Source organism: Salmo salar, chromosome ssa13 (genome assembly GCF_905237065.1).
Source record: "Salmo salar chromosome ssa13, Ssal_v3.1, whole genome shotgun sequence".
NCBI lineage: Eukaryota > Metazoa > Chordata > Actinopteri > Salmoniformes > Salmonidae > Salmo > Salmo salar.
The window spans coordinates 28,046,066-28,065,985 of NC_059454.1; the positions used below are offsets into that span (position 1 = coordinate 28,046,066).

The 19,920-nt window shown below is 43.4% G+C and overlaps 1 protein-coding gene across 2 annotated transcripts; it reads right to left on the minus strand.

Annotated features, from left to right (window-relative positions):
* Positions 1 to 480: 480 nt before the first annotated feature.
* Positions 481 to 17,841, minus strand: LOC106566801 (uncharacterized). Of its 2 annotated transcripts, XM_014135212.2 has the most exons (25): positions 17,693 to 17,841; positions 16,654 to 16,782; positions 16,259 to 16,404; positions 12,303 to 12,501; positions 10,606 to 12,167; positions 10,303 to 10,429; positions 9,950 to 10,015; positions 9,758 to 9,843; positions 9,568 to 9,645; positions 7,306 to 7,455; positions 7,034 to 7,141; positions 6,811 to 6,952; positions 6,256 to 6,543; positions 6,084 to 6,128; positions 5,890 to 5,969; positions 4,571 to 4,683; positions 4,229 to 4,412; positions 3,988 to 4,072; positions 3,502 to 3,647; positions 3,320 to 3,410; positions 2,877 to 3,025; positions 2,504 to 2,589; positions 1,945 to 2,014; positions 1,613 to 1,734; positions 481 to 1,504 (listed from the first exon to the last, which is right to left on the minus strand). In XM_014135212.2, exons 1-25 carry the CDS (start codon positions 17,829 to 17,831, stop codon positions 1,267 to 1,269), a joined length of 4,629 nt encoding a protein of 1,542 aa, XP_013990687.2. In that variant the 5' UTR covers positions 17,832 to 17,841; the 3' UTR covers positions 481 to 1,266. The 2 variants fall into 2 exon arrangements, 1 of the variants encoding a protein (XP_013990687.2); XR_006758543.1 differs by lacking the exons at positions 481 to 1,504; positions 1,613 to 1,734; positions 1,945 to 2,014; positions 2,504 to 2,589 and having other exon boundaries at positions 3,008 to 3,025; positions 3,488 to 3,647.
* Positions 17,842 to 19,920: the final 2,079 nt, after the last annotated feature.

A 19,920-nucleotide genomic window follows, 5' to 3' on the forward strand; every position in this document is an offset into this window, starting at 1 on the left:
TGACCAGCTCGCTGCTTTGAGGTAGGCCTGGTTGAAATGTAAATATGTGACCCGATGGTCTTTTGGGCAAGTCGTGTAGTTTAAAGGTAGACTCAGTGAAATGACGTTGCCACGAGCAGCAACGCAGATATTGAGATGAGCGAGATGCAAGACTTCACTCTCACAGTATCTGTGCATGGGTTCACTTCACACCGTTCAGTGTGGCAAACAGCTGAGAAGTTGAGCCTCGCGCTTCAACGCTCTTAGTTGTTGCGGAAATCGACCCACTATGCTGTTTACTTTCTGCATCTACGTCATATCGCTGAGTCAACCTTTAGCTTATACTAATTACTATAATAATCTATTTGGATTACATACTACAATCACCATTTGAAAAATCACCCAATGCATATGATTGATGATACAATAAATTAAACATTTCATAAAAATGTTATTTGTACTATTCATTTTTAAATAAGACATCGCTATATAGCCCTTGGCTTAACACAATAGCAATCAGTTTTTAATAAAGATTTTAAAAAATTAACATGATTCTGTCTGCCTCCTTTCACACAATAAAGGAATCTTATAAAAACATCCCATATCTGACCAAATTATTTACAGTATTATCATACCATAACAACTTCAATTCTATTTACAAAGTTACATTATATTTACAGTACATGGTGGCTTGTTAGCAGCAGATATGTTTGAGTGTTTTCATATGGCTGTCATAAAGCAACACAAAGAGGTAGTCTTGCTGGATCTAACGATTTTTGTTGAGAACATCCCTGCATGTCACAGCTTTGACTTGGACAGAAAGTGACAGTGCTCATAGTAGGGAGGCCATTGACATGACCTCATTAAAAAACTAACATACATGAAATCTAATCTAATAGAGGCCAAATATCAAGTCATTTTCCCAGAAAAATAGAGACATAAATGAATAATAACCCAATTAGAGGATTATCCAACTCAAAACTATTAACACAATCAGATTATGAACCCAGCGATGATGAAGCTTTGTCTTAGTAAGATGTGTCTGATCTTTTCTATCCATTTCTTCTTGCTTGGCCTTTGTGTCAGGTAAGAAAAATCAGTGTGAACATAAACAATAATAAAAGAGATGCATAAAAGGGTTTAAGTAGAATAATTAAAAGATTAAAAAAGATCAGATAAGTAGATTTTTTTTGCATTTTCGGTTTTCTAGTTTTTTTTCTGTTAATTTTCTGTTATTGGCCACAGCCCCGTATGGTGGGGGGTAAGCACCCTTGCTGAACCTGACTATCACTCCAGGGGACTACACCATGATGGTCCACCCATTGACCCCTCTCCCATGGCTGTTGCTGAGGAACTAGATGGCTGCGAAAGGAACGGGGGAAGTTGTTCGCAAGCAAAGTAGTCCTTCAGTGGGGCAAAGAGATGGCGGATCACAGGCACACTCCAGGACTTCCCCAGCACCTTCTGCCTCTGCTGGCGACTCATGTTCTTTACATCGGTGTAGTGCTTGGGGAAGCCGAAGATCCTTGAAGTGAAAGGCAGAAGAGAAGATCTTTAATTTCCACTGAATAAAATAAATAAATAATTGAAAATAAGTGATAAAAAATTAAATGCCATATTTCAAAATGCCTACTTCTCTAGCTCCGTGATCCACAGGTTGTCATCCACGCCTTTCTCTGATACAGGGAGCTTGCGCACGTCCTTGCCCTGCTTGAGGGAGTTCGAGTTGGTGGTGATGGTCCTCACCTTTGTGAACTGTGCAATAGAATACAAAATAAACAAGAAAGTAAGACACCAGGAAATGCTTGGATACAAACAGTCACAGGTTCTAAAGAAAGAGGTGTAGACTAACTGAAATGGAAAAAAACAACAGGACAACATTTCAAAACAAACAAAGATGATCCGATTGGGACTTCCTAGTTAAATGAAGATTAAATAGAAAATACATTTGAAAAATGTTCTGACCTTGGCAATTCTTCCCCTTTCAAGGCAGTCCTGGAGAATAACCTTGTCGTTCTGGGATGCAATGATGGGTCTAGAACAGAATCAGACACAGTGAGCTATGCTAAATTGTAATTATGTCGCCACTATGGCCTATTTATTGCTTTACCTCCCTAATCTTACTACATTTGCACACACTGTATATAGATTTTTCTATTGTGTTATTGACTGTACGTTTGTTTATTCCATGTGTAACTGTGTTGTTTGTGTCGCACTGCTTTGCTTTATCTTGGCCAGGTCGCAGTTGTAAATGAGAACTTGTTCTCAACTGGCCTACCTGGTTAAATAAAGGTGAAATAAACATTTCAGTTATTCTTATTATCGCAGAGAGATGGGCCTAAAGATGTTGTCATACTGGTGTGGTCCTGGGTTTTTGCAAAGACCCACATATCAGTAGACTATAGAGATTAATTGCACTGAATAAATCATTTTTCATCTAAGGTTTCAATAATCAAAGGGGTTGATGAGAAAGGATCATGGCTCAGCTGAGTGGCTTGGTTTGGTCAAGGGTGCAGACACGTACCTGTTCATCCCAGGGATGTTGCCCCAGAAGTATCGCGCTCTGTGGGCCGGGCTCACTTTCACCGCATCCACCAGAACCGGGTTGCACTGAGAACAGACTGTCAGTTATTTGGGTTCTAAACTACAGAACATTTAGACAGAATGATTTGTATACAAATCAAGAGATCTGGTGCTGTGTTCATGTGAACTATTATATTTTCTGACTTCAAAACCGTTCATTCTGAGACCCAGACCAAAACCAGAAATATGAGCGGCAAACTTTTGTTTTAAGCTTGAACCCTAAGTTCCCCATTAGAATTCCCAATTTTCGGAGACAAAAATGTACGCAGCACGATACAACTGTTCTAAGAAGAGAGTGAATGGGGTTAGCTAACCTCCAGGAAGCGGCAGATGTCGACCTTGTGGTTGTTGTTCATGAACACCACGTTCTCGAAAAACCAGAAGAACGGCCTCTGGTCGTCTTCTTTGGGCTTCATGATGTGAAGAAGCCGGTAATACTCAAAGAAGAGTCTCCCCGTCCCCTCTACAGACAGAATGACAGAGATGTAATAATCACCCATAACACAGGGGAATAGTCGGGGAAGTCTGGTTATGCACTGTAGCTAGGCAGTGAACAACATTGCAGAGCTGATATCCACATTAGAGCTAACACAGATGTTGCACTCTGCTTGCCTATTCCAAACTAACAATGCTGTTGTACACTGCACTCTGCTGGTAATGTCTATAAGCCACACTACAAAATGCGTAGAAAATACTTAACAAATATATTTTTACTCTGTTGATCTCACAAGGTAAACTATTCAAGTGCCAGACATACCAAACAGTCCCTTCCGTGCTGGGTTCACGATGGACAGATCGTTGCAAGGGCTCCCACCAATGAGCAGATCGAACGGACCCCACTTTAGGATCTGCATTGGACAGGAGTAGTGAGGTCTGTTTTAGTACTGACCAATGTTCAAATCGACAGTAAAAGCGCTGTGCTCACATTATAAGACGTACGTGCTCTTTGGTGATGAGCCGGACATCATCCACATGTATGATCTTGCCTTCATGGTTGATCTCGGAAACGGAGATGGACTCCGAACAGATTTCCGAGGCCACATATTTGTCCACCTTGAGTCCCAGCTCTTTCAGCACCAAGTAACCTAAGGGTCAAATAAAACAAAATGTCCTCCTTCATAATCTGGTTAAGTGCTACTGTGCAAAGTCTCTGATTATTGAAGTTCCTCTTCTCGTTAGACCTTAAAGGAGTATAATATCATTTTCACAGTAGAATCAGAACAGTAGGAAAACAGTAGAATTAGAATCAAATGGAATAGTCAAATATTCACAGTAAGATCTTCATAGTAGAAGCAGAACAAATAATAGTGGAATCAAAATTAGAGTAGAATTAAAACAACACATAATACAGTAGTATTTTGGTCAGCAGAATCAAGACAACACAGAGTAGAATTAGAATGGAGGAATTCCGCCACTGCAGCTAACCTGTGCCAATCCCATCAAACAGCGAGAGGACGTTGATTGGTCGACGTAGGTTGGCAGGGATGGACGGGTATACCCGATCGGGCTCCTAGAGAGGGAAAAGGTTAAGCACACTCATTCGGTTATTGACCAATAAGAGCAGTACCGGTATGTAAATGAATGTTACTAATACATCAAATCAAAACAAAAAGCATTCCATTCTAAGGTAGCGCTACGAGAAAAGATGGACTGCGGGGCCACTCACAAACTGAAAGGCACTGTTATTTGCAAAAAACTCCTGGACACGGATGTTCCAGTCAAGACGGGGTTTCAGGGCACCGTGGGCATTGTGGGGTTCACACAGGTAGCAGATCCATGGATCCACCTCCTTCAGAGAGTCAAAGGTACCTGGGCCAACCAAGATGTTTAGGCAGTCCAAACAGTAGGAGCTGGGAGAAGACATATATGTTATACCATGACCCATGTCTGGAAGGTTTAGAGTAAACAATGGCATAGGAGGCTGGTGGAGTGAGAATGGGGAGGAGGACGGTCCCTCTTCCACCAGCCTCCACTGGAGAGAGCGTTAGAAGCAAATAGTGTTACTCACCGGCAGCAGCTGTCGTTCCCACAGAGGATGACCTCCAGGCCAGCACAGCACACTGTACAGTATGACTGGTAGCCATCCTCATCGTATCGATAGAGAGTCTCAGTGAAGTTATCCTGTAGGGAAGAGTAGTCAGTGTTATAACTTCCCATATAAAGATTTAGTAATTGGCACAACCAGGGAAGACATGACCATCTGAAAAAAATGGAGGCAACACACCTAATATACATTTTGTTTAACATATACAGTACCAGTCAAAAGTTTGGACACACCTACTCATTCAAGGGTTTTTCTTTAATAACACATATGGAATCATGTAGTAACCAAAACAGTGTTAAACAAATCAAAATATATTTGGAGACTCTTCAAAGTAGCCACCCATTGCCTTGATGACAGTGTTGCACACTCTTGGCATTCTCTCAACCAGCTTCATGAGGTAGTCACCTGGAATGCATTTCAATCAACAGGTGGGTCTTGTTAAAAGTTAATTTGTGGAATTTCTTTCCTTCTTAATGTGTTTGAGCCAATCAGTTGTGTTGCTGGAAAGAAACCACTACTAAATGACACCAATAAGAGACTTGCTTGGGCCAACAAAACTCTAGCAATGGACATTAGACCGGTGGAAACCTGTCCTTTGGTCTGATGAGTACAAATTTAAGATTTTTGTCTTTGTGAGACGCAGAGGAGGTGAACGGATGATCTCCGCATGTGTGGTTCCCACCGTGAAGCATGGAGGAGGAGGTGTGATGGTGCTTTAGTGACACTGTCTGTGATTTATTTAGTATTTAAGGCACACTTAACCAGCATGGCTACCACAGCATTCTGCAGCGATATGCCATCCCATCTGGTTTGCGCTTAGTGGGACTATCATTTGTTTTTCAACAGGACAATGACCCAACACACCACCAGGCTGTGTAAGGGCTATTTGACCAAGAAGAAGAGTGATGGAGCGCTGCATCAGATGACCTGTTCTCCACAATCACCCGACTTCAACCCAATTGAGATGGTTTGGGATGAGTTGGACCGCAGAGTGAAGGAAAAGCAGCCAACAAGTGCTCAGCATATGTGGGAACTCCTTTAAGACTGTTGGAAAAGCATTCCAGGTGAAGCTGGTTGAGAGAATGCCAAGAGTGTGCAAAGCTGTCATCGAGGCAAAGGGTGGCTACTTTGAAGAATCTCAAATAGTCCAAATAAAGAAAAACCCTTGAATGAGTAGGAGTCCAAACTTTTGACTGGTACTGTATGTTTTTGTAACCTCTCTGACCTGTACAACATGGTGAAATGTAACAAGAACCACAAGAAGAATATATTTTTTGCTTTACCTTGCATTTAAGGCAAAGGCTTCCTTCAAACAGTGGATGGAAAATCTCTATATCGTCATCCATACAGCACAGGCAGAAAGCTTTGGAAGATAGAAAATTACAAAGTGAGTGAACAAAACAATGAATGAACCAGACTTCCAACACAATACCACTATTTAATACAAAAGTGTGTCCATGTCAGCACAAGCTCTCACCTTCAATATCCAGTCTTTTCTTCTTTACTCTTTGAACCATCTCCTCTGAGAAAATAAAGATACAAAATACAGTATATTAAATGAGTGGGCAGAGACAGTGTCAGCGCATTGAGAGAAGTAAACAATTATTAACAGAGGATATCAGCGTGAAGAAAGAGTAGAGAAGGCCCACCTCTGTATTTCTGGTCCGGAAGTTCATAGACGTAGCCTGGGTCTTTTTTTATGTTGTACTGCTGCTTTTGTTTTTTGAGTGGTGGCTGGCAGTCTGGATTTTGATCATTTCCCCCCTTGTTGGACGAGGCACCTGTATCCTCCTCCTGCCTGAGGTTGAAGGTGCCGTTGTCCAGGTTCAGCGAGAGCTTGGTGAGACACACAGACACCTGGCTCAGGTTGTGCAGTTCGCTGTTGGTGGATGTTGCCTTTTTTTGGTCCGGTTGCTTCCCGTTGGCAATCCCTTTAGCTGTAAAATCATTAACATCATCAAAATACTGTACACCATTAACACAAAATACATCTATTTCTTTTCATACAAGTTGTTATAACATCTTCAAAATGAAAGAGAGGGATCATGTATTTAATACCCACTGGGCACAGATGTCAGTTCAACGTCTATTTCACATTAGTTCAACGTAATTTCATTGAAATGAAGTGGAAACAACATTGGCTCAACCAGTGTGTGCCCAGCGGGTAGATCCAGAATGATATGTTAGTCAGCCTCTTAGCTTACCCTCGGTCTGGAGTGGTGGTTGGAACCCATCTGGGCCAGTGGGTTTGAAACCGCTGAAGGCCCAGTCCACCATTTCCTTGAGGAGCTCCTTCCGCTTATCTGAACCCAGTGAAAACACCTTCCTACATCTTGAAGCAGCCACCTACACGGTTACATAACACACAATCAGATGGGATACACACATACAGCAGACATTCACACACAAGCAGAGATACAGACTGACCTGTAAGGATTGGAATATAGCATCCCTGTACGTGACGAGGGTGGCGAAGCTATTTGCGCAGAAACATTGTGCAAACGCTCCAAATTGCAGCAGTCTCTGGGTGTTTATCTGAAACAGACAGAATTTCACTGAGCGATAGGTACCTCGTACTGCACAACAATTCACTTTTACAATTTAATTTAAAAAAAACGTTATTGTCCATCAAATATGGACACTCATAACTTACACAAACACACTGAAAACAAAAACATGATGTCCCTCCTCCCCCTCACCTCGGAAAACCTGCCATCCCCACACCATTCAATTTTCCGGATGCTTTTGGCTGCCTGCCATCCCTTCCAGGGTTGGACAATCCCTGGCCACAGGGAGTATCCATCTATCTGTCCCCATACCAGATCCCCCACATTGTAGCCCTTCTCATCCTACAGGGAAATGCACAGCACACAGTCAGCCATACACATCTGGTGAGATTGAACATCGAAATACATTGTTATGTACCATTGTTAGCCTCAAAGCTAACTGTCATGATAATGTAAATCAGAAAAGAGAAAGGATTATTTTACACACTTCAGCTAAGCAGAGAGAGAATTTCAAGACTAATGACATAATACTACTTAACGAATGTATAAGACAGTGGCAAGAAAAAATGTGTGAACCCTTTGGAATTACCTGGACTTCTGCATAAATTGGTCATACAATTTGATCTTCATCTAAGTCACAACAATAGACAAACAGTCTGCTTAAACTAATAACACACAAACAATTATACATTTTCATGTCTTTAATGAACACACCGTGTAAACGTTCACAGTGTAGGGTGGAAAAAGTATGTGAACCCTTGGATTTAATAACTGGTTGACCCTTCTTCGGCAGCAATAACCCCAACCAAACATTTTCTGTAGTTGCGGATCAGACCTGCACAACGGTCAGGAGGAATTTTGGACCATTCCTGGAACGAGTGCGCTGAGAGTTGGGAAGCAAGTTCAGGGAGTGAGTGTTTTAATAAATAAACGAAACAATGAACAGGAAACACAAACAACGCACCGACATGAAACAGAGTCAATAACACATGAGGTAAGATCCCTGGGGAGTGACAGATATAGGGAAGATAATCAAGGAGATGATGGAGTCCAGGTGAGTGACATGAGGCGCAGGTGCACGAGACGATGGTGACAGGTGTGCTGGATAATCAGCAGCCTGATGACCTAGAGGCCGGAGAAGGAGTATAGGTGACAATTCCTCTTTACAAAACTGTTTCAGTTCAGCAATATTCTTGGGATGTCTGGTGTGAACCGCTCGAGGTCATGCCACAGCATCTCAATCGGGTTGAGGTCAGGACTCTGACTGGGCCACTCCAGAAGGTGTATTTTATTTTCTTGTTGATTTACTTCTGTGTTTTGGGTCGTTGTCCTGTTGCATCACCCAACTTCTGTTGAGCTTCAATTGGCGGACAGATAGCCTTACATTCTCTTGCAAAATGTCTTAATAAACTTGGGAATTCATTTTTCCGTCGATGATAGCAAGCTGTCCAGGCCCTGAGGCAGCAAAGCAGCTCCAAGCTATGATGCTCCCTCCACCATACTTTACAGTTGGGATGAGGTTTTGATGTTGGTGTGCTGTACCTGTTTTTCTCCACACATAGTGTTGTGTGTTCCTTCCAAACAACTCAACTTTAGTTTCATCTGTCCACAGAATATTTTGCCGGTAGCGCTGTGGAACATCCAGATGCTCTTTTGTGAACTTCAGACGTGCAGCTATATTTTTTTTGGAGAGCTGTGGCTTCTTCCGTGGTGTCCTCCCATGAACACCATTCTTGTTTACGGTTTTACGTATCGTAGACTCGTTAACAGAGATGTTAGCAAGTCTTTAGCTGACACTCTAGGATTCTTCTTAACCTCATTAAGCATTCTGCGCTGTGCTCTTGCAGTCATCTATGCAGGACGGCCACTCCTAGGGAGAGTAGCAACAGTGCTGAACCTTCTCCATTTATAGACAATTTGTCTTACCGTGGACTGATGAACATCAAGGCTTTTAGAGATACTTTTGTAACCCTTTCCAGCTTTATGCAAGTCAACAATTCTTAATCTTGGGTCTTCTGAGATCTCTTTTGTTCGAGGCATGGTTCACATCAGGCAATGCTTCTTGTGAATAGCACACTCAAATTTTGTGAGTGTTTTTTTATAGGGCAGGACACCTCTAACCATCATCATCACCAATCTCGTCTCAATGATTGTACTCCAGGTTAGCTGACTCCAATTAGCTTTTGGAGAAGTCATTAGCCTAGGGGTTCACATACTTTTCCCAACCTACACTGTGAATGTTTAAATGATGTATTCAATAGACAAGAAAAATAAAATAATTTGCGTGTTATTAGTTTAAGCAGACTGTTTGTCTGTTGTTGTGACTTTATGCAGAAATCCAGATAATTCCAAAGGGTTCACATACTTTTTCTTGCCACTGTATATACATATAAACAGTATAATATAATATAATAACAGTGACAGTCTGTTGTTGATGGAGTCAACAGTACCTACCTTGTACAGGCAGGAGGATGTCTTAGATGGTCTTTCAGGGGTGGATGTGGCCATCAGCAGGGCATTGTCATCTTTAAGCTGGGGGTCAGTGAGAGAAACACTTATTTTATGCTTCCATAATATATGCACTGCACATAATCATATTTTATCCAAAAAAAAGGAAATGGATTTAAACAAAAATATAATGTACCTTGTGCTGTGTGGTCTCAGTCCAAATAACGTCATCGTCGCTGTCATCAAGATCAATAATGTCAATAGACTCAGTCGTCTTTAGCGCTGCCATTGTGGGCAAATTGCAAAGAGGAGGTCAATATTTTTTGAGGACATATAAATATACAATGATCCCTTAATGAGTGTATGTGATTCTAAGTGCTATCCTTACCTGGTCTTGTGTCTGTCTGAACAGGCCTGGGTTCAGTCTCAGCAGGCTCTGTGATGTCAATCAAATCTTGAACAATAGGAATGATTAAATATGATTAAATATACAGTATATCCGTATTCACCTACGGGGTATGCAAGGTTTTTGTTCCAGCCCAGCACTCACACACGTGTCAAATAAACAACAAATAATGGTCTTCAGTCTGGAGAGAGGCTTAGTTGAATTGAGTCTGTTACTGCTGGGCTGGAACAAAAGCCTGCACACTGAGTAGCCCTTCAGAAACAGAGTTGGAGACCTCTGCTCTGAATAAAGTTTGTCAAGTGCCACATTCCGGTAAATATGTAGTACAATCTTACCAGATGAGTTGCTCTCCTGTTTTAGAGGACTTGAGGGTGATGAGGGTATGCCTTCGTTTTCACTGTGTTCTGTCTCTTCTGTGAGCCAATCATTCTCATCCCAACTACCATCACCCAGCACAGTAGCCTGGACACATATAAAGACATCCATACCAACACATATTAACAGACAGAATTTAAAAAAAAAAAGGTATTTTCTACATTGCAAAACAATGTGACTATAGTAGTAGCGTACATTACAGCAGAGCTAACACATCAACATCATTTCCTAAACAGTGCCCTCTAGTCCAGTTAGCTACACACCTGAGCGAAGACCTTGTCCCTTTGCAGAGAGCCAGAGGGGAGAGTAAGCAGGCTGCAGATCAGCCTCCGTAGGATAGATGTCTTTCCCATGGTCCTCAGCACCTGTTTCCAGTGCTGCTCCACCGTGGGCCCAGGGGAGGGAGAGTCGGCGGTAGGCTTCTCACCCTCTGAGATCATATACTCCAGGAACTCGTCGGTCAGCAGGGCCATGTCCCCCGGGACTCCACACAGCCCCATGAGGGACCCCAGCTCGGCCACCACCCTACCCGTCACCTCCAGCCTCCCAGCAGGCCTCAGCAGGATGGGAATGTTCTTCAGGGCCACGTTGGGCAGCGGCAGGCTCTCCATCAGGCTCCAGGTGGTAGCCATGTAGAAGGAGACACTACTCTCCAGGAAAGAGTCAACGATATCGTCTTTGAGTTCTGCCTGATGTTCCGACAGGAAGTCCTTCACGCGGGCGCCCGTGTTCACCTCCACCCTCAGGAGGTGGTCCTCGTTGCCAAGGAGCGTGAGCTCCCACCGCCTCAGGAGGCGGTCCACGGCGGGCGAGCGGAGGAAGCTGGCTGCATAGGAGTGCACCAGGCTGGAGGCCTGCTGTAGGATGTTGGCCACGTCAGAGTCACCCCATTCAATGAGCTCCTGGAAGGCACAGAGGGGCTCCAAGGCTTGCCCCAGGAACAGCAGGCTCAGTCTGACTTTTAGGTCCCTTAGAAGGGCACACACTTGCTCCGCATCCCCCTCATTGCCCCGGGACTCAAAGTACTGCAGCAGCTCAGGCCAGGCGTCTGCCATCCTCTGCACCGTCCTGCCCAGGAAAAGGCACTGGGACGACAGGGGAAGGAGAGGGTCCAAGGGTGCCACATCGGCAAATATCTCCTTGAGGTTGTCGTTGGTGGTGGGGCAGGTGGAGTAGTGGTGGTGGATGTCTCTAACCAGCTCCAGGACCGGCTTCGGCAGCGCCTTCACGCCCATGTGACACGCCCGTCCAGCCAGGCCAGGGAGACCACAGAGAGACACCAGCCCAGGGTTCAGGGCCCTGAGCCCGGTCACCAACACCTGGCTCAGCCCCGAGTCTCCACAGTAGAACACAGCCAAGTTGGCCAAGGGGAGCTCAAACCTCCTCAGAGTCTCCACCAGACAGTTCAGCTCGGCTGTACCAGCTGACACTGTGGCATCCCTGGGCTGAAGGGTGTCTAGCAGGCGCACGTGTTTGACCCCTGACCTCTGGTCAAAGTAGCCCATCAGGAGCACACTGGCCCTCTCCTGGTCTCCATCCCCTCCCAGCTCTACGCCTCGGTACAGGTAGAGGCAGTAGGGGGTCTGGGAGCAGGCGGCGGTGATGTCCTGAGGGTATTTCTGACCCAGAACGTGTCTGGCTACCTGATCCTGGGTAAGTTCTGTCCCGCGCTTTGCTGGGCTGGGCCAGTGCTTCTGGATGAGCTGCAGCAGGCTGGGGCTGAAAGGGAAAAACGTATCCTCCTTCTCCTCTGACTCTGCTGTTTGAACATCCAGTGCTATTTCCTGGTTCTGCCAGGGCCCCTCAGACATCTCCACTTCCCTAGCTTTGGGTAACAAAAATGACAACATTGACCAACCAAAACACAAATAAAGTGGATACAGTGGACTAACATTTCATACCAGCATTTCACACAAAAAACTAAAGAATAGAGCAGAGAGAGCGTGAAGTTGAGTCTCACAGAAGTTGAGTTGTGTCAGGGCTTTGGGTATTTGTGGCTGTTTAGCAGCATTAGCAGGCAGCATGCTCTGCCCAGCCCGCGACTCCAGAGCATCATACTCCTGGCCATTGTGGTTGGAGTCAAAGAACACCTTGAACCAATGTAGAAAGTCCAGGCTCGCCTCAGAGCTCCCTCCGATCAGACCCTCCACTGGGATTGACTGGGGAGGAGAGATTTTACACATTATTAAATCACTACATGTAACAATATGCATGTTATAAAATGTAATAAGTATTATATTACATATATAATATGTAATAACACCATGTTGTTACTAGAGTAATTGCAGAGTTACTACACATGTATAAGCACAATAGAATATAGACGTGTGCAGATTACACACAGTCCTACTAGACTGCAGTATATATTTTTATTTCGCCTTTATTTAACCAGGTAGGCAAGTTGAGAACAAGTTCTCATTTACAATTGCGACCTGGCCAAGATAAAGCAAAGCAGTTCGACAACACACAACAACACAGAGTTACACATGGAGTAAAACAAACACACAGTCAATAATACAGTAGAAAAATAAGTCTATATACAATGTGAGCAAATGAGGTGAGATAAGGGAGGTAAGGCAAAAAGGCCATGGTGGCAAAGTAAATACAATATAGCAAGTAAAACACTGGAATGGTAGATTTGTAGTAGAAGAAAGTGCAAGGTAGAAATAGAAATAATGGGGTGCAAAGGAGCAAAAGAAATGAATAAATACAGTAGGGGAAGAGGTAGTTGTTTGGGCTAAATTATAGATGGGCTATGTACAGGTGCAGTGATCTGTGAGCAGCTCTGACAGCTGGTGCTTAAAGCTAGTGAGGGAGATAAGCGTTTCCAGTTTCAGAGATTTTTGTAGTTCGTTCCAGTCATTGGCAGCAGAGAACTGGAAGGAGAGATGGCCAAAGGAGGAATTTGCTTTGGGGGTGACCAGAGAGATATACCTGCTGGAGCACGTGCTACAGGTGGGTGCTGCTATGGTGACCAGTGAGTGGAGTTAAGGGGGGACTTTACCTAGCAGGGTCTCGTAGATGACCTGGAGCCAGTGGGTTTGGCGACGAGTATGAAGCGAGGGCCAGCTAACGAGAGCGTACAGGTCGCAGTGGTGGGTAGTATATGGGGCTTTGGTGACAAAACGGATGGCACTGTGATAGACTGCATCCAATTTGTTGAGTAGGGTGTTGGAGGCTATTTTGTAAATGACATCGCCAAAGTCGAGGATCGGTAGGATGGTCAGTTTTACGAGGGTATGTTTGTCAGCATGAGTGAAGGATGCTTTGTTGCGAAATAGGAAGCCAATTCTAGATTTAACTTTGGATTGGAGATGTTTGATGTGAGTCTGGAAGGAGAGTTTACAGTCTATGCCTAGGTATTTGTCCACATATTCAGAACCGTCCAGAGCAGTGATGCTGGACGGGCAGGTGCAGGCAGCGATCGGTTGAAGAGCATGCATTTAGTTTTACTTGTATTTAAGAGCAGTTGGATGCCACAGAAGGAGAGTTGTATGGCATTGAAGCTCGTCTGGAGGGTTGTTAACCTGTTTAGGATAGGGGGCAGTATTGACACGGCTGGATAAAAAACATACCCGATTTAATCTGGTTACCACTCCTACCCAGTAACTAGAATATGCATATACTTATTACATATGGATAGAAAACACCCTAAATTTTCTAAAACTGTTTGAATGGTGTCTGTGAGTATAACAGAACTCAAATGGCAGGTCAAAACCTGAGAGATTCCTTTACAGGAAGTGGCCTGTCTGACCATTTCTTGAACCTCTTTTCCATCTCTATCATTTACTAAGGATCTCTGCTCTAACGTGACACTTCCCACGTCGTCCATAGGCGCTCAGAGCCCGGGAAAAAACAGAATGTCGTCATTCCAGCCCCAGGCTGAAACACATTATCGCCTTTCTCAAGTGGCCGATCAAGGGACACTGGGCTTATGCTCGTGACCCCGACCGCCCCCGCCTTTGGGATTTTTTCCTCTGTTTGCCGAAAAGGAGATTCCCTGTCGGAATATTATCGCCTTTCTACGAGAAAAATGTCGTAAAAATTGATTTTAAACAGCGGTTGACATGCTTCGAAGTACGGTAATGGAATACTTAGAATTTTATTGTCACGAATTGCGCCAGCGTGACACTTCTTTACTATTTCGGATAGCGTCTGGAACGCATACGAACAAAACGCCGCTATTCGGATATAACGATGGATTATTTTGGACCAAACCAACATTTGTTATTGAAGTAGCAGTTCTGGGTGTGCATTCTGACGAAGACAACAAAAGGTAATCAAACTTTTATAATAGTAAATATGATTATGGTGAGTGCTAAACTTGCCGGGTGTCTAAATAGCGAGCCCGTGATGCCTGGGCTATGTACTTAGAATATTGCAAAATGTGCTTTCACCAAAAGCTATTTTAAAATCGGACATATCGAGTGCATAGAGGAGGTCTGTATCTATAATTCTTAAAATAATTGTTATGCTTTTTGTGAACGTTTATCGTGAGTAATTTAGTAAAATGTTAGCGAATTCCCCGTAAGTTTGCGGGGGGTATGCTAGTTCTGAACGTCACATGCTAATGTAAAAAGCTGGTTTTTGATATAAATATGAACTTGATTGAACAAAACATGCATGTATTGTATAACATAATGTCCTAGGGTTGTCATCTGATGAAGATCATCAAAGGTGAGTGCTGCATTTAGCTGTCTTCTGGGTTTTGGTGACATTATATGCTGGCTTGAAAAATGGGTGTCTGATTATTTCTGGCTTGGTACTCTGCTGACATAATCTAATGTTTTCCTTTCGTTGTAAAGCCTTTTTGAAATCGGACAGTGTGGTTAGATTAACGAGAGTCTTGTCTTTAAATGGCTGTAAAATAGTCATATGTTTGAGAAATTGAAGTAATAGGATTTTTAACGTTTTGAAAATCGCGCCACAGGCTTGCAGTGGCTGTTACGTAGGTGGGACGAATTCGTCCCGCCTAGCCTAGAGAGGTTAACACAGTGTCCAAAGAAGGCCCAGAAGTATACAGAATGGTGTCGTCTGCGTAGAGGTGGATCAGAGACTCACCAACAGCAAGAGCGACATCATTGATGTATACAGAGAAGAGAGTCGGCCCAAGAATTGAACCCTGTGGCACCCCCATAGAGACTGCCAGAGGTCCGGACAACAGGCCCTCCGATTTGACACACTGAACTCTATCAGAGAAGTAGTTGGTGAACCAGGCGAGGCAATCATTTGAGAAACCAAGGCCATTGAGTCTGCCGATGAGGATGTGGTGATTGACAGAGTCGAAAGCTTTGGCCAGGTCAATGAATACGGCAGCACAGTATTGTTTCTTATCGATGGCAGTTACGATATCGTTTAGGACCTTGAGCGTGGCTGAGGTGCACCCATGACCAGCTCTGAAACCAGATTGTATAGCGGAGAAGGTGCGGTGGGATTCAAAATGGTCGGTAATCTGTTTGTTGACTTCGCTTTCGAAGACCTTAGAAAGGCAGGGTAGGATAGATATAGGTCTGTAGCAGTTTGGGTCAAGTGTCCCCTCCTTTGAAGAGGGGGATGACAGCAGCTGCTTTCCCATCTTTGGGAATCTCAGACAACACGAAAGACAGGTTGAACAGGCTAGTAATAGGGGTTGCAACAATTTCAGCAGATTATTTTACAAAGAAAGGGTCCAGATTGTCTAGCCCGGCTGATTTGTAGGGGGTCCAGATTTTGCAGCTCTTTCAGAACATCTGCTGAATGGATTTGGGAGAAGGAGAAATGGGGAAGGCTTGGGCGAGTAGCTGTGGGGGGTGCAGTGCTGTTGACTGCAGTAGGGGTAGCCAGGTGGAAAGCATGGCCAGCCGTAGAAAAATGCTTATTGAAATTCTCAATTATATTATATCATGAACGTGTGTATGGCTGTAGAGTGTAACTCACTTTGATCACCCCACTCCTCCTGAAGCCGGCCTGCAGCACACTGTAGTTGTGAAGGGCATCCACCTCATCACTGGCCTGGAACCTCACTCTCTGTACGTCCACAGAACCAGGGAACAGCCAATGCATCAGCTGGCAGAACGCTGCACCTGGAACACACACATTTAGAGTCATACCCCCATGCCTGGAACTCATACAAAATAACTAACTATGATTGTTTTACATGAGAACTTGTTCTCAACTGGCCCACCTGGTTAAATAAAAGTGAAATAAATAAAAACATTGATGTAGAAGAATGTTCTCTAAGTATGAAATCAGATACAAAACAGTATTATCTAGAGGCAATATATAGGCCTATAGAAATTGTAAACAGTGTGTACAATGAGCATCTAGCCTACCTGAGCAGGTTTGCTCCACCTTAGTGAACCTGGTCTGTAGAGATTCATTGAGCCACGCCAGCAGCTCATAGTGGTTGTGTTTCTCACCAGGCTTGACTTGGACATTTACTGCCATCTCTAGGCCTCCACCTGTAACAAAACCACATATCAATAACAATGTAGCTTAATAACAAAAACAAGGATCATAGTATTTGTATACGTGATAGTATGTGTTAAATGTATGAATTGATATTCAGTACGGAGTGCACTCAGCTCCACCAAAAAGGCTACTTTCAGGCACTGGTAAACATCAACGTAAACAACCATTTGCGTATTGTAAAGTTTGGGGAATCGAACATCGCAATTACAATAAAAGTAATCTACCGCTACAGTGTATCACATATAGCTACTGCAACATTGTATCGTTCTCGAACGATTCAGGGTGTTGTAACATTGTATCATTCATCTGCACTCTTGCTTTGTGCATTCGTGCTTCACGTTAACTTTCTGAATGTTCAAATAGCCTATATTAACAGTAACTATAGTCATCAAATGTTCTGATTTAAAATGTTTACACAAATCGCCAAGGGCTAAACTTACGCATGCTCAATATTCTTTTCCCGCAAAAACACCGAAGGAAATGTATTGGTATTTGGACCAATGCTGACCCAAGCAGCCACGTGTATAGTAACCATGCCGTGTTGAGAGAAAACGTGAGGGAACAGAACATTCGCAGAACTGTTTCTTCAGGTGTCCCAAATGTTATTAGAACGTTGTTATAAACAATATTTGACTAGTGTTTTAAACAAGGCTGGTAAACTGTAGACAAAATGGCAAAACATATATTTTTCAGCATTCCAAGTAATAATAATTTTAGACATATTGGTAAATTTAAAGTCTATATCCTTCAATTACATTGTTATGTGTAACCTATGCTATTTATAAAGCTTGGTGAACGTAAAAAGTACAAAAGTTAATCTGAGACTATGAGCTAGGCTACTTGCCTATTTGCTTACGATATATCGAAAAGGATCAATATTGTTCAGACATGTGCGCTCACCTCGCTCTCCTTTCCTTTTCATGGCGTTTTCACTGTCCCAAACTCGTTGTTTGTCTATCGTTTGGCCAAGCCAGCTACTCACCCCTCTGGCTCCAGGATACTGGATACTTAACTCGCTGCGACTGTACAGACGCCCCATAGCTATGTGTTCCGCGGGATTCCAACCAATGATCTCTCTATGCTAATGTCTGGCGTCCCGGGATTCCAACCAATGATCTCTCTATGCTAATGATGAGTGGGGTTGGACAACGTGAAACCGCCGATCCCGCTTCGTGCGCAATTACGCAAACTAGGCTATAGCTATTTGCTCCCGCCAACCATCGAAACGCTCACTGTTTTACAGTTTCAAAGTCAGAATCGTAGGCGAAACATCGTAATCTTTTGCTATATCATTGTAGGGTTGTGTTTACGACATTTTGAGAGCCACAAGGTGTTGCAGACTATAAAGCCATAATGCCCACCAAAACGGATCTAGGCGAAATTTACTCAGCGTCTCAGATGATCGAACCTTTCTAGTGTGGCCAGTAAAAGGAAGTAACCGAATGTACCCACATATTCATCACGTTCCACGACAAAACAACATTTAGGACTATAAGAACACCATGGGGGTTGGTAGGGGGACCACATGGTTGAACTTTCTTGATAGAAACATAACGCCTTCGTTCCCGAAATATGTCTAAATCTGGACAGGCTAAATCTAGTGTAGTAATTTGACCATTCCGTCCTATTTAGTTGAACCATTCTGTGCACAGGCCTACAGTAGCCTAGTTTTTCGGTTGTCAAATGGCAGCTCCATCGGGTCTAAAATGGCGACGGTCGAAACTAAGCTCAGTTGGGATCGACTCAAACTCCGAGTCATTTAGTTGTTAAACGAATGGATTAACATTATCCACGTTTCTATCCACAGATTTTATGTGAGGAAAGTCATGTCGTATATAAAAAAAAAAGACAGCTGTGATGGAAAGTTTTGGTGTAATTGTTATAAATGTCGACAGATAGGCCTAATTTGTTCGTTCAACATGGTGGGATCGTTTTGTGTGTAATATTATTTATGTGGGAAATGGCGGTGGAAAGTTATATAAGTTATAGTATTCAGACCACTTGACTTTTTCCATATTTTGTTAAGTTATAACCTTATTCTGAAATTGAATAAATAGTTATTTTTCTTCTCATCAGGCCTTTATGGCAGAGCAGCCAGACAGAAGCCACTCCTCAGTAAAAGGCACATGATAGCCTGCTTGGGGTTTGCCAAAAGGCACCTAAAGACTCTCAGATCATGAGAAACAAGGAGGAAACATGGCACCATCCCTATGGTGAAGCATGGTGGTGGCTGTATCATGCTGTGGGGATGTTTTTCAGCGGCAGGGCCTGGGAGATTAATCAGGGTCGAGGGAAAGATGAACAGAGCAAAGTACAGAAAGATCCTTGATGAAAACCTGCTCCAGAGCACTCAGGACCTCAGACTGGGGCGAAGGTTCACCTTCCAACAGGACAACGACCCTAAGCACACAGCCAAGACAACACAGGAGTGGACAAGTCTCTGAATGTCCTTGAGTGGCCTAGGCAGAGCCCAGACTAGAACCCGATCGAACATCTCTGGAGAGAACTGAAAATAGCTATGCAGCGACGCTCCCCATCCAACCTGACAGAGCTTGAGAGGATCTGCAGAGAAGGATGGGAGAATCTCCCCAAATACAGGTGTGCCAAGCTTGTAGCGTCATACCCAAGAAGACTCAAGGCTGTAATCGTTGCCAAAGGTGCTTCAACAGAGTACTGAGTAAAGGGTCTGAATACTTTTATAAATGAGCTATTGAAGTTTTTTATTTATTTTGAATACATTTGCAAAAAAAATTTAAAAAAATGGTTTTGCTTTGTCATTATAGGGTATTGTGTGTAGATTGATCCCATTTAGAATAAAGCTGTAATGTAACAAACTGTGGAGAAAGTCAAGGGGTCTGAATACTTTACGAATGCACTGGATATATGTATATTGATAGACTTTCCATATCAGTGCCTATCACTAATAGTATGCCATTACGTCCCCAATTTGTTTTACACTACCCAAAGGGAAATATACTTCCTTTGAGAGGAAATATGTTAAATTATGCTTATGGCGGCGCAATGCGCTGAATGATGGCATGCAATAGTTCTCTGTTGTTCATGAGAACTGACCTCTGTTCTGAGACCAGTGACTTGGCAGGTGTTGTCCACGTACACTATATATACAA